The 15,099-nt window shown below is 45.7% G+C and overlaps 1 protein-coding gene across 2 annotated transcripts in view; it reads right to left on the reverse strand.

The window, feature by feature from the left end:
• Positions 1-461: 461 nt before the first annotated feature.
• The window catches only part of Tmc5 (transmembrane channel like 5), a 57,041-nt gene continuing 42,403 nt past the window's right edge, over positions 462-15,099 (reverse strand). For both annotated transcript variants that reach the window (XM_059268196.1, XM_059268188.1), the window contains 7 exons: positions 9,305-9,380; positions 8,981-9,114; positions 7,205-7,378; positions 5,115-5,193; positions 2,849-2,953; positions 1,539-1,581; positions 462-517 (listed from right to left, as the gene is read on the reverse strand). In XM_059268196.1, the coding sequence (XP_059124179.1) occupies positions 471-517; positions 1,539-1,581; positions 2,849-2,953; positions 5,115-5,193; positions 7,205-7,378; positions 8,981-9,114; positions 9,305-9,380 (658 nt within the window). In that variant the 3' untranslated portion in view covers positions 462-470. The remainder of the gene's footprint in view (positions 518-1,538; positions 1,582-2,848; positions 2,954-5,114; positions 5,194-7,204; positions 7,379-8,980; positions 9,115-9,304; positions 9,381-15,099) is intronic.

Here is a 15,099-nt window from a genome sequence, read left to right on the forward strand (position 1 = left end):
ACCATTCAGAGGTTTTTGTATCCCAGATTGAGGATCACATTTTTATTCATTGTGGACCACTTTTCTTAGCACCAGTTTCTAAACCATTGCCAGGTCTGGGAAGAGAGATTCTTAAAGGCCCAATCATGCAGACATATATTTTAAAATTAAATATTTTAAAGTTAAAGATAAAAATGCAACATTTCCAGGTTTCCTCTTCCCAGCTATTTGTGGGATAATTCCAATATTTTAACAGTTTTAGTTGGAAAATTCCAAGTACTTTGTTTTGGAAAAAATCAGCAGTCTGGGTTGGAAGAGAAGTAAAGTGTGCCCTCTTTCACAGAGCCATTTGCACGGTGGGTGAGATTCCTCTTGGCCTCAGGCTTGGATTTCACCCCTGGGAAGCTCCCGAGGCCCAGCTGTCATGGAGGTTGTCTCATTTTTTTATCTTCTTTCCCCCTTTCAACCGTCATCGGCTGCCACAGCACTCATCAGACTTCCGGATTCTCGTCTTGCGCTGATCGTCTCAACCGCAGGTCTGGGTTTGACATAGGAAAGAGAAGTCAACGCGGACACACACAGTCCCATCTCCTCAAGGGGAAGATCATTGTGGCCAGAAAGAGCCCAGCACTTCTCAAGCCTTTCTTCCTGCCTCCTTTTTCAGTTTCTAGACTCTCCCCTTGACCTCCCATTATTGGCTGTTGTCAGTAAATTCTATTTTAAAAACAAGCTCAGGATTGGAGGGGTGGCTCAGTGGTCAGAGTGCTGGTTGTGGAATCCCAGAACCTATGTACCAAGCCAGGTATCCCACACATGCCTGTAAACCCTGATAGAATGAGGACAGAGGCAGGAGGATCACTGAAGTTTGCTGGCTTCCAGACTAGCCAAGAAGACACTAGATCCAGGTTCAGGGAGAGCTCCTGCCTCAGAGAAATAGGCAGAGTGATGGAGGATACTCAGCGCCCTCTACTGGCCTCCTTGTACACACACAGGTACACACACAAGCATGCACACACGAAAATATCAAATGACTAGTCTAAAGAAGTGAGTAGGCTTCTTTGTTCCCTCCCCAGCACCCATTCCCTTTCTGGCTTCAGCCCCTAACCTGGGAGGTAGAACTGCCTGCTCTCACTTCCTGTGATCTGTACGGTTATACCATCAGTACCATAGCTGAAGCACGTGGCTGGGTTACAGCCACAGGTACTGTCATGTTTTCATGGTCACAGAAATGGGTTTGTGGAGGAACACATTAGACTGAATGAAGCTGATGTGAAAATTCTAGATTCCCTAACTCTTTCTCACTCGATGGAACCTGAAAAGATGTGAGGTGTTGGTGAATGCTGTTTGGCCATCATTACAAGGTGGCTGTTTGTGTAAAGAGCTAACATGTGACCTGAACAGACAGAAACCAGGTTCTAGTGACACTGTGAGCTTCTGCAGTAGACCAGACCAAAAGCAAGTTCATCTGAGGTCAGGCTTGCAGCTGAAGAGCGACTGAACGCCCTCCACCTTGGGCTACGTCACCGCATGCCTCTGTCTCTTGCAGTTCTGGTACGCACCAGGTGCAGCATTGAGTTCCTCCACATGCAAAGGGCTTTGTTGCTGAAAATGAAGAAAACATACAGCCATGTCACCGGAGGGAGGGATGCAAACGCTGGGTGTGTTGCACAGTTGGTACAATCTGTGAGCCCACCACTATTTTAAAATGAAGGGGTAATGGTTGAGACCAAGAGTCAGCCACAGAAATATCCAGCATCTCTAGCTTTTTAGTAACAGATATTGCATTCATTCCATGGATATTTACTGAGCATTTATGACATGCCAGGTAATATGTTAGTGCCTGGGGTGACAGAGGTACCTGGCTTCTGGGAATTTGAGATGGGCAACATTGACAGCATTACTTTACACAGATAGCAAATCATGTTGTCAATGTTCTCAGTTAAGGAGAGTTTACCTTTTACTGATGTGTTTCAGGAGACCAAAAAAAAATAAAACTTTTTAATGAGCTTCATGAAAGAATACCTATTAACAACATGTTATGAGGGCAGGTGTACATGTCCTTGGAGCAGAACTACATAAAATACTTATAATAAATAGGACTAGCGGTGTGGTTCAGAAGTAGACCACTTGTCTGGCATGCACAAGGCTCTGGTTTCCATCCACAGCACCACAAAATAATGACTATTAATGTATTGACCACTGACTACAGTTTTTAATACAATGTTTCATTCAATACCAACTTTAGTATTTAAAAAGCCCCAAAACTCAAATGTCCAAACATATCCAGAAAGAAACCATGTTCAGGATACAGTGTTCAGTAAGAAGAAAGCTATGATATTATTTGGATATTATGCTATGGTTATAAAATTATGAAAGCCCTACTTTCATAATCCATTTATCAAAGTCTGGGGAAATGCAGGTGTGACTGCTGATGTCTTAGGGAAAGATCTGGAAAAATAGTGTTAACTATTCAGTGGGATACACTTGTGTATTACTGGGTGATTTAAAACAAGTGTGAACTCTATGAGGGCAGAACATTCTTTAATTCACAGCAACACAACACCTGGACCACATCCAGGCATGCAGATGTTAAGTGAACAATGATTTTTTTCTTTTAATTAAAAGTACAGTAATGCTTAGGACAGCAAAGTGAAGGATCATAGACAGGAGGAGTTAAGTACACCTGTAATCCCAGAATTCAAGAGGCTAGAACTATAGGTCTTGCTGGGCTATACAGCAAGACCCCATTGCACAGAAACCAATAAACAAACAAACAAACAAAAAACCCTAGAAAGTGTCTGCTTTCCAATACACTTGTCACAAGAATGTGAGAGTGTGTTCTCTGGCCCCAAGGTAGCTCTGGCCTCACCTCTACCTCTCTCCTTTCCAGGATAAGTGCATTGGGGTTGGCTCTCTTCTCCATATCCTGTAGCTTGGTCAACTTTTCTATCAGGAACATCTTATCTTTGCCCTCCTGTCAAGAAGGAAAAATAAAAGTAAGGCATGGCATATGAATACTGGCACAGGGTGCAGAAGGCATGCATAAAAAGGACAAGTCCAGAGGAGATATCCACTATGTTTTCTTCTGATGAAAGAAAAGAAACATTTCAGAGCAAAGACAATGAGCCCCAGAATTCTCCTGCATTGCCATAGGTTCCTCTAAGTGACCCCTTCCATCTCCAGTAGGCTGGAGTAGAGCCTCTGCTTGTTATTGTAGATACGATTTCCATGGCACTGTCTGAAGGCTTAGCACGCAGACCTTCAGAAGCCCTACCTGCAAGCTCCCTGTCCCAGCCCTTGTTCTATGAACTAGTCCTGCCTGGGTCTTCCCAGTCCTCCTACTGAGACACCAAAGCTTAGAGCTCCACTCCTAAGGACATCAACAATGATTCAGCCATCAGAGTTACACGTGGGCAGGTGAGACGGCTCAGCAGGTAAAAGTGTTCGCTACAAAAGCCGGAAGACGACCCGAGTTCCATTCTCGGAAGCCATGGCAGGAGGAGAGAGAATTGAGTCCTAAAAGTAAGTTGTCCTCTAACGTCCTACACATGACAAAGGACACACGTGCCTACACTCACACACACACACACACATGCCTACACTCCACACACACACACACACACACACACACATGCCTACACTCACCACACACACACACACACACACACACACACACACACACACACACACACACAATTTAATAATAATTAAAAAGGTTCAAGGTTATCTGTGTCGGCTGAGATCTGTGATTCAACAGTTCAAAGGAAAACAGAGGGAACATCCCTTCTCCCAGGAGGCTGGATCACTTCCTCATGAACCCTACAGCAGGAAGGCGTGAACTACTCCACCTGTGTAGGGAGCCAGGCGAGCATCACTGTATCCTCTATACAGGTACTGTCACCCCAACGTCACACAGGCACAGTCATCTATGTTTCACATGGTCACCGCAACTTCACACAGGCATGGTTACCCCAACGTCACACTGGTACTATCATCCAACTTCACACAGGCATGGTTGTCCCAACTTCATGCCTGTTTCTCCTTAAACTGTGAACCCCTGACAATTTTTTTTTCAGAGTTTACTGACTTTATTGGTTCAACAATGAACAGCAGCAAAGGAAAACATTAGCTGTCACTCCTGGGGTGTCATCTACAGACGCAAAAACAATGCTTCGAAAATGAGCCCCTGACTTTAACATGCTGCTTGTAATAATTATCCCAGCCACCACTACTGTGTAACTACTGCTCACACTAATATTTCTGTGGCCTCTGCTTCAAGTTCACCCTCTATTTCCCTCATTACTTCTACACTCACCAACTGGAATTCCCCAAGGAACTGTGCCCAGGAACGGTACTCTCTCAGGTGGTCTAACCAGCAGAAGTGGGCTTCCGGGGGTGGGCCTTGGAGGTGGTACCTGCTTCTGGTTCTAGCCCGACTTCTCTGCCCCCGATCTGCCAACATGTGACTGGTCTCTGCCTCATGCGCCTGCCAATGAACTCTACCCTGCCTTCCTTACCGTGATGGACTGACAGGTGAGCCAAAATAAAGACTTCCCGCATCAAGCATTGCGGCACAGTGATAAGAGAGGTAGTTGTTAACTCATAAGCCTCAAGAGTATTTAAGATAATGCAAAGATTTGCAGGGATGAGATGAGAGTATATAAATGTCCATGATGGCTGAAGTGACGTCTGTCAGTGAAGTGCTCACAAGCGGGTTTGATGTCTAGAACCTATATAAAAAGACATGCCTGGTGGCATGTGCTCGTAATTCCAGTGGGGAGGAAATGAAGACAAGCAGGCTCTGGGGCTCACGGGCCAGCCTGCCAGACCTTCTTGGCAAGTTCCAGGCCAACGAGAGACCTTGTCTTATCTTTTTAAAAATATGGACGGAGTCTGAGGAATGACACCCAAGGTTGTCCTCTGGCCTTCAACACAGATGTGCATACACTTACATGTGTGTCTGCACACACAAGTACACACACGTGCGCGCACACACACGTTGGGTGATGGGGACTGGAAATTTATTGTACTATTTATTCTCTCTATTTTGGAGTATGTTTGGAAACTTTTATTAAACTCTGTTGAGAGGAGTGGGGGCAGGGGTCATTACAGGGGAGGGTACAGGAGAGCCTTACGTTAATGATCTGTTCATGGAGCAGCCGGATCATGATCTTCCTCCCCTCTGTGATCTGCCAGTAGAGATAGGTGATGATTCTGAAAGAGAAGAAAGTGGCAGACAGACATCGTGACAGTGCTTTGAGCTCCATGTTCAGTAGGGTACAGAGGGACTGGAATATTTGCTGGCAAATGGGTTTTGACCCAAGTGTGCCCCTGAAAAGTCAAAACAGGGTAGCAGGCCAAGTGCCTTAGAGCAGTGATTCTCAACCTGTGAATCATGACCCCCCTCCTTCCACAGGGGTCAACTAAAAATCATTAGAAAACATAGACATTTACATTATGATTCATGACAGTAGCAAAATTACAGTTATGAAGCAGCAATGAAAATAATTTTATGGTTGTGGGGGTCACAACATGAGGAACTGTATTAAAGAGTCCTGTCATTGGGAAGGTTGAGAACCGCTGTCTTAGAACAGTATTTTCTCAACTTGGCTGCACGTGGAGTCACCTGTGGGGAAGAAATAAGCCCCACATCATGGCTGGTCCTTAGCTCAAGCAAGCATACATTCTCTGGGCAAGGGCCAGGCATCCACGTTTTAAAAACACAATTTGAATATGTAGCAAGATTCTGTGATTTGCACAAGTGCTGTTCAAACTTGAAGCAATGTACATTTCTCCAATTTTTTTTTTTTCAAATACCTGGTTAGGTTTAGTAGAACTTGAGAAACTGCATTGTGTGTGTGTGTGTTCGTGTGTGTGCATACGTGCGTGTTCCTGTGAATCCACGCATGGAAACTAGAGTTAAAAGTCTAGCAGCCTGCTGTATTACTCCATCTCATTTTGTTTTTCAGACTCTCATTGAACCGGGTACTCATCAGCTGGTAGGCTGGCTGGACACTGAGCTCCAGGGATCTGGAGCTGTCCCTGCCCCCCTAACCTATTGAGGTTACAGATGTGCCCTGCCATATCCAGCTTCTAAACTGGGCTTTGCAGGACTCTGCCCCTAACTTGTGAGGTTGATGCCATGCAGGTCCAGGATCAGAACTGACTGAAAGGGTAGGTTACCAACTTGGTGCCAGTGGTGTTGAAGGATTGCTTAGTTTAAGGGAAACTTCCCTTTCACACACATATTTGGTGTCAGAAGTACAAGCAGAGACAGCAGCAGAGCCAGTGAACAAGAAGCCTGGTGGAGACCAGCTTACCATTCTAAAGTGCTGACAACAGTTGCTGCTGGTGAGTGGGGGAGGGGAACATCATGGTGAGCCAGGAGACCTGGCTTCTAGCCTCTTCCTCCACTATCAGACTGTGCAGCATAGAAGCTGTTTTGGAACTGTCCTGTCTCTGACTTGTCACTCTCGTCTACAAAGCACAGACATTGCTCTGTACGCCACGGCTGGCTCCAGTAGTCTGAGTCCTTGAGTCCCGTGTCTCCAGACAAGGAGCAGCCCTGTGTAATGCTGTGGGGGCTAAGTTGTGAAACACAGAGCACTGTACGTTGACCAGCCAATTATCCATGCAGGAAAACGAACCCAATGTTGATGAATCTTCATAAGAAGTCAGAAATGGATATTTTTAAAAATTAAAATGCAATACTCTAAAATGTCAATGACACCTGGGCCAGTTTTATATTTTGCAGTCTCCAGAGGAATTTTTCTAAGAATTCTCACACATTTTCACTCTTTAAAAAAATTTATTTTAACATATTTTATTTTAATATTCTCCTTATTTTATTTTAATATTTAAATATTCTTATTTTATTTTAATATTCTTGTTTCCTTATTTCCCCAATACTGAGGATTAAACCCAGGGCCGTGCACATGCTAGGCTACTACTCTACCACTGAGCTATATCCCCAGCAAAAAGGAAGAAAATAAGAATACTTTCTTTGTAGAGCATTCAAAAAAAAGCTTAGCTATGAGAGCGTTAAACAACATTTTACAGAAACTCTCTCTTTACGGGTGGAGTTGAGAGCATCCTGTACTCACTGCTCTGTACTCCTTGCTTTGTGTCCCAAATGAACGTCCCCGGGACAGTCTCATGTCAATGAAAGGGTCCTCAAGAACTCTTGGCTTTTCCTCCCTTTAGTTTCTCGGGGAAGCCCACTCACAGCACAATGAGGGTGAGGATGAAGAAGAAGTGCACACTTCCAATGAGGTTCTGGTAGATCCAGACGACCCACAGGTAGCCAGACCTTCTGCTCAGGGTGTCGATCCAGCTGTAGATGGACTGAATGAAGGAAGGCAGACCTCGGAAGGGGCCACAGTCAGCTGAAGGTTTCAACCTGAAAACAGGAAGCAGAAGACCATCTGCTGCCTGAGACTCAGATGTAGGCTTTCCAGAATCAAGGGATCCCTTCTGGACTCAGGCTCCAGACACAGAGAATCTTGCCTGTTCTTCCCGTACTCTGCTTCCAAGGGAAGAGCTCTCACCCAGTCTTGTCTGATGTCACCTGCGGTCTGAGGACCAGCTCTTAGAGTGCTATCACCTGCCACAGTGGCCAATCCAGAATCTAGGCAACAATCTAGCGGTATCTTAGGAGCGGTCAGAAAGTCTTTCTTGAGAATGTGATTTAAGATACACCAAGTGGGAGGCTTGTTAGCTGTGGAAGCCAGGTGTGACATTGTGAGCATGTGCTGTCAGCTATTACAAATGAGTAGACACTGGAAGATTAGGAAGAGAGAGGGTAGGGATAAGATGACACAAGAGACTGGGGCAGGAGAAACGTCTCAGAGGTTCAGAACACTCCCTACTCTTGTAAGAGGAGCCGGGTTCAGTTCCCGGCACCCACACAGTGGCTCACAACCATCTACAACGTTCTCCTCTGTTCCCTGCAGGTACCAGGCAAACACATGACGCCCATACATACATGAAAGGAAGCTCATACGCATAAACTGTGAGCCATGGAATGCTGGGTTGAATGTGGGCCTGAGAAAGGAAAGGGGTAAGGAGCCAGAAGCAGCCAGGGGTGACTGGGATGCTCAGGCCAAGAACTGACCTTGGAGCTGAGACTCGGAGGGAACGGGGAGACCCCTTCACAGAGAGGAGGCTGACCACATAGAAAGGGACCTGCTGGAGCCTAGACATGGAAGAAAAGCTTCAGGGCTGCAGAGAGGTAGAGCCAAAGGAGGAAGAGCCAGGCCAGACGAGGACTGGTTCCCTTCAGTCCAGTTTCCTCTCAGTGTAGAAGTGGCCTCTCCCAGTCTGAGAAGCTTAAACACTTGGCAGAAATTAGGAAATGGCTCCCGACTATGGTGTAGGATGTATAGAATAAATCCAGGGTAGGATTCATCCTCCCTTGGTCCTTGTATTTGCCGGCTACCCTAGGAACATGGGCTGAGCTCTGTATTAAGCACAGGTTTTATTCTGATGTCTGCCATCTGAGAGTCTTGTGGACTCTGGGGAGACTTCCCTTCCCAGGACTAGCCTAGGAAGCATGACTTCACATGCCGACAACCCCCTGACAGGAAGCCTGCAACACAGACATCTCTTTTAACAGGCTCTCACAGTTGGAGCATGGTCCCAGACCCCAGTCACCCCAAGGTCATGATCTCAACAATCCACAACAGCCCCCAGGACTGTGGAACCTTCTGAAAAGACTCAAAGTGGCCAGCCCTAGCCTGGTTGCCCTGCCTCATCTGTTCCTTACCTTGGAAATTGCAATAAAGGCTTTTGTCCCTCACCCCCCCCCTTCCTCCTGACAACCTCTATATTTTCCTCATGTGGCCCCGCATGGCATGGGGAGCCTTCCTTTCTTGGGAACTGTGAGTAACAAACTATGATTTCAATGGCAGCTGTCTCCACATCTGGAGAATAAAACCCACATTTGAAAGCAGACATCTATCCACCCCACCAGTACAACCTCAGCCAAAGCCACCGTCCCTACCTCCAGATGGTGATGGCCAGGGTGCACAACACGCCTGTGAAGGATGGAAAGAAGAGCAAGAAGATGAAGAACGTTATCATCTGGGAGGCCCGCCAGGCCTTGCTTGGAGGTTGGAAGTTCATCATCAGGCTGATCTGAGGAGAGAGATAGAACCTTTCCACCTGTGCCCAAGGAGCAGCCTTCAGGACCCCACCAAGTGCCCACTCTCCAGCCACTGACTTACAGCTTCCTGACCCCTCCCCACAACCCTTTCCCAGCTTGGATCCCCACCAGGTCGTAAGTTAACAAAGGAAAGTAATCGGTTGCAACTTGGGTCCAACTCACATTTTTGACATAGAACATAATGAAGAGAGTGATCATTTGGATAAAAGGCAGCAGAGGGCAGAAGAAAATTCCAAGCCTGTGAGGAAAACAGAGCGTCAGAGACGGGGGAAAACAAGGCGTACAGGGGGAGAGGTGAGGGAGAGAATTGTATACACACACACACACACACACACACACACACACACACACACACACACACGGTACCTCAAAACATGACTGGATTTAGAGGTAGAGTTCTTAAAACGGTAATTAAGTTAGAATGGGGCAGGCTCACAGTCACTACATTAGGCTCTAATTCAGTGTGATCGATGTCCTTAAAAGAACCCAGGAGGACAGAAACAGAAGGAAAACTGTGTGAGGACACAGGGAAGACAAGGCCAGCTGTAAACCAGGAAGGGAAGCCCGGGACAGACCCTGACCTTGTGGGCTTTGGAAGGAACCAGCTTGTCAACACTGTGACGGTGGTACTTCATGATGGTAAAGTGTGCCTTTAAATGTGTAGTGAAATCTCATGCAGAGGGGGGTTTCTTGAATAACCTCAGACCAGAGAATTCCCACTACGGCTGCTTCCTCCCCAGATCTGGGAAGACTTTGCAAAAAGAGAGAGAGAAACCCCCCACCCCATGTTGCCACAGAGCCACTAAACCATCAGAACCTCTAACCTAGCATGTTCCAAATATGAGGTACACATAGCTCCCATCCTTCCCATGGTACTTAAGGAGGCCTGCAGGGATAAGACAATAAGCACATTAAGTTACAGGTAAGAAAATCTCGCTTCCCAACTCTCTTACAGTAATCCTGAGGAAGCTTGGGGCCAGAATGGCTTTAATGCCCAACACCTGCCAACCCTCATACTCTAAATTAAATTTTTTAATCTCTGCATGTATAGTGTATGTGTGTGCAATGAATGCACACATATGTGTGCAGAGTCAAAGAAGGACTTTCGGTGTCCTGCTCTATTTCTCTTCACCTTACTCTTTGGAGTTGGGGGGAGTGTCTCTCACCAAACATGGGGCTAGACTGGTGGCCAGCAATATCCCTAGTAATCCTCCTGTCTCTTCCACACATAGCACTGGGGTTACAGGGACACATGTGGCCACAGTGGTGTGGGCCCCTCCTCCCCTATGGTCCATTGGCCACTGGGCTACAGGGACAAAGGGGGCAGAAGCAGTGAGCAGGTTTTCGTCCAGCCTGTGAGAATGATGGAGATAGCCCTCCAGGAAATAACTTAGTTAATCAGCTCAACTTTTTTTTTTTTGGTTTTTCGAGACAGGGTTTCTCTGTGTAGCTTGTGCCTTTCCTGGAACTCACTTGGTAGCCCAGGCTGGCCTCAAACTCACAGAGATCTGCCTGGCTCTGCCTCACAAGTGCTGGGATTAAAGGCGTGCACCACCATTGCCCGGCCATAATCAGCTCAACTTTGTTCCAGAGTACAGGACTATATAGGATTGGGGACGGTAGCTAGGGAATCACCTAATTTGCATTAACAGCATGCTCCTATCATAAGGCTCCTAGTACAGTCTTAGTTATCATCTGTGGAAGCACAGTCCTGTCGTAATGTTCCAATGTCTAACTACCATACGGGCAGCAGGGGGAAAACTTCTGCAGGGAACTGCATTCAAGGTCACACTAGGGATAAGTCAGGCATCTGGACCTAGAGACAGTCTCCAAATAAGGTCAAGTAGAGAACAGGGTGCCTTCCACTGGGGGATGGGGGTAGTCATCCATGTTGCCAAGCTCAGAGAGAGCTGCCCCAGGCCATGGTAGACTACAACCTCCAACCAGCAGGGCCTCCCAGCACAGTGGCTTTTATGTGGTGAGATCTGAACTCAGGTCCTTATGCATGCACAGCAAAAGCATTCTTACCCACTGCACCCCACCCCTGCTTTAAGGAGAAGGCTTTCAATTGACAGTCTCAGAAGACAGGTACATATAGCCAGAGTCTAAGGATTGTCTGGGACAGGATTGCTTCCATTTTTCCAATAACTTGTGATTTATATCAGTGGGCACTGGTTTTCTACTTAGGATAGTAAAGTAAAGATGCTTTTAAAATGTATTTGAGTAATTTCCTGACTTGTGTGGGGATTCTAAATGAAGCATGTATCTAAAGATTAAAAGCTAACACCGTGGGGAGGGGGGCTTTCAAGGAAAGGGAATTCGAAAGCAGTGATATAAGGGGGAAGGGAACTAATGGAACAAGAAAGGTTAAATGCAGTGAGTGAGAGGTGGGAGGACAGGGTAGAGGAAGGAGTAAGGAGAGTAAGAATCAACATAAAGACTTTCTGAAAGAGTCATACGAACGTCCTCTACTGCAGAAGCTATACGCACACACATTATTAAAAGAGTTGAAAGGGAGTTACCCTCTAATGGGGTGGCAATGCCTCTATAAGACACCATAAGATAACAAATAAAAAGCCCAGTGCCAGGAATGGGTTACTTCTGTGAGAGTCTTTGACTAAGGAGGTCCTATAGGACCCCCAACATTAAAGGCTATCGTCATTGCTCCTGGTTACATTCCAGGGCTTGATGGTAAGGTCCTACTGCTGAGGACGTCATAGAATATGGAGAAACCAGCCTGGTGCTCATCTGGAAGCTTTATCCTTACTAGGTAGCTTTCATAGTGCTAGAAGGTACTATGTACACCACTGGAGGAGAAAAGTAATCACCAGTCTCACCCAAGTGTGGACCCCGGAAGCTACATCAATGACTGGCCTGTCAAGACGTGCCCTTTGGTGCAACAGTGGCACTGGTGTTATAGGCATAACCAACCACTTACTGCTTAAACTTAAGGCCTGCCTGCCTTATGAGATGAAACCCATCCCTGGCTAAGAACCTGTGACTAGACAGGTCACATAGGTCCTACCAGTACTACTCTGCTAAATGGGCATAGTATTGAGCTGACTCCTAATGACTTCCTGTTACAGCCATAACCTGTGCATCTCTCAAACGCCAGCAGGGCAGCTTCTTTTTGCAGTTGATGGTGATTAACAGTGACCCACAATTGGTCAGGATGCAGAGAAGACCACAGAGTGCTTAACCCTCAATGGGACATCTGTATCACTCCCCTCCCTGCTAAGGCTCAGGGATCATGATATTCAAGGGGTAGAAAGACTGTAAGAGCCGGGAGCAGTGGATGACTAAGAAACAGTGGTTTGGGGACACACTAGTTGTTCCAGTATGCACAAAACCTGCACAAACTCAAGCCAGACAAAACCCCAGCATGGAGAGGGGAGGTGGGCACAAAGTCCCACTCCTAGCTGGGGAGCTAACGGAAACTGACAGCTGCCAGGAGATGGAGAGTCAACTTTCTTTAAGGGCGTGGTCCCTGGGAGGTCTAACATACTCTAGTGGTTGGCCATGCACCCAAGTATATATAGGCAGCCCTAATAGGACTTGATTTTTTTTTTCTTAAAAAAAAAATAAGGACACAAAGTTGGGTAGGTGTGGAATAGGGGTTGTATCTGAAAGGAGATGGGGGAAGAAGGTGAATATTATCAAAAAACAATGTATGACATTCTCAAAGAATTAATATAAATATTCTATGTATTTGGATAAAAAGAAGTAAAACATTTTAAAGAAAATTAAGTAGATAATGGTTTAGATAATATGTAGGTGTGCTAACAGGCTGGTAGGTGGGCAGTGCTGTGCAAAGGCTGAGGTATGGGAAGCACATTTTCCTTACCTTGGCCACCACCCCCAGAACACCTTTTGGGGTATTACATTGTTTTCTTTAAAAAAAAAACTCATCATCAAAGACAATTTTCACAGTTGGGGATACAGCTTAGAAGTAGAGCCTTTGCCTAGCAAGCGCAGGGTCCTGGGTTTGATTTCAATATTGGAAGAAAAAAATGGGGGTGGGATGAGGAAGATGTCCTAAAATCTAGAAAGCCTATCTGTAATTTGTATAGAGAAAGAAAAAGATACCATGTTTTCAACTGTGCTTATCAATAGTCAGCTCAAAAGCTCTGAGTCCAGGCATGGTGATACACACCTTTAATCCCAGCACTTGGGAGGCAGAGGCAGGTGGATCTCTGTGAGTCTGAGAACAACCTGATTACATAGTCAGTTCCAGACTAGCCAGCACTACAAAGTAAGACATTGTCTCAAAAAATAATATAAACAAATAAATTGGAACAACCAGTGTATGTATGTGCATGCACACATGCACATGCATGCACCCATGCACATATGGCTGTATGCTCAAGCTTGTGTGTTTGTGCATTTGTTGGGGATACAGGTGTGTGTGGACACAGAGCACATATGTGGAGGTCAGAGGACAACTTCAGGCATTGTCCTCAGACATCTACCTCTTGTTTAAGGCAAGATCTCTTACCTGGCCATTTTTTAATACATCGTTCCTTGCTTGCCACTTATATTTCTTTTTGGAATGTCTTCAAATGGTTGGCAGTAGGAGAGCCCAGGCCTAAGATTTGAAAGCTGGGCCAAAGTAAACACTCCTGAAATGGCTCTATATTATTTTTACCCAGATTGGGTAATTTACTACCATTATTATTTTTCAGTAGAGTTTTTTGTTCGTTTTTGTTCTGTTTTGTTTTAAACATCTGTTATTCCAGGAATGGATAGGCATGAGCTCCAGCAGTACAGGCTTCTCCCCCACCTCTCCCTCTTCTGACAGCACAGGCTGGCACCTCACATGAACTTGGGTTCTTCTCTTAGAGTTCTTTCTTTCCTTTTCTTACATTTTTCTTCACCCACTTCAGGAAATTCTACCTGATTTCAGAGTGCTTAATATGTTCAACACACATTAATTCCCTTGTCAAGAACCCGGCCCTGGCTTTTTTGACAACAACGCCAACTTCACACTGGGCAACTTTGAGGTGCTCCTGGTTTTGCCATGGTAACATTTGTGGGGTGCTCTCTTTTGAAGAGTACATCATGAGGAGCTTTAATTGTCAACTTGATACAGCCTGGAGTCATCTGAGAGGACCCTCAATTGAAGAATTGTCGGCGATCAGTTTGGCCTGTGTGGGACTGTCTTGATTGGTAACTGATGCAGGAGGGTCCAGCCCACTATAAGCAGTACCATCCCTAGGTGGGTGGTCCTGGGCTGTATAAGAAAGCTAGCTATGATAATCCTTTACAACAATCTATAAACATTTGTTCTTATACCCATTGATAAGTGTAGTCTTTACCCTTCATCAAAGAAACTTCTCTTTGCAACAGATGGAGACTACTACAGAAAACTGCAATTAATCAGAATGCAGAGCTGTGGAGCCCAGTCCCAGTGGATGTGTCTACAAAGCACTCCCACACCTAAGGCTCAGGGTATGTTGCAAAAGAGGGGGCAGAAAGATTGTAACAGCCAAAGGATCAAGGGATTTGCTCTGATACTGTGTCTCCTCATAATATCAGAAGCTACACTGTAAAGTCTCACTGATAAGACCACTGAATGTGAGCTGAACAAAGCTGACACCAATGGACTACCAAACTGGATAGAGAGAAGCCCACCAGACCTCAAGCCTACACAAAGAACTATTTATAGTTGGCCTGTCTCAGCTGTTTACACTGAAGAAATATAGGAGCAGGAGAGGAGGCCTTCCCCAAAGAAGAGCACACCAATTGGTTGCCCAGTGCCAAAGGGTCAGCCTCGAAAACATACACACAGGTAGTACATGTATGTATGCATGCAATAACCATTAGTGAAAAAAGAGGCTATAAATTTGAAGGAGAGCAGGGAACAGCATGTGGGAGGGTCTGCAGGGAGGAAAGAGAAGGGGAAAATGTAATTAAATTATAATCACAAAAAAACCAAATAAAAATAAAAAGGAAAGCTA

This window comes from Peromyscus eremicus, chromosome 1, assembly GCF_949786415.1.
Source record: "Peromyscus eremicus chromosome 1, PerEre_H2_v1, whole genome shotgun sequence".
NCBI lineage: Eukaryota > Metazoa > Chordata > Mammalia > Rodentia > Cricetidae > Peromyscus > Peromyscus eremicus.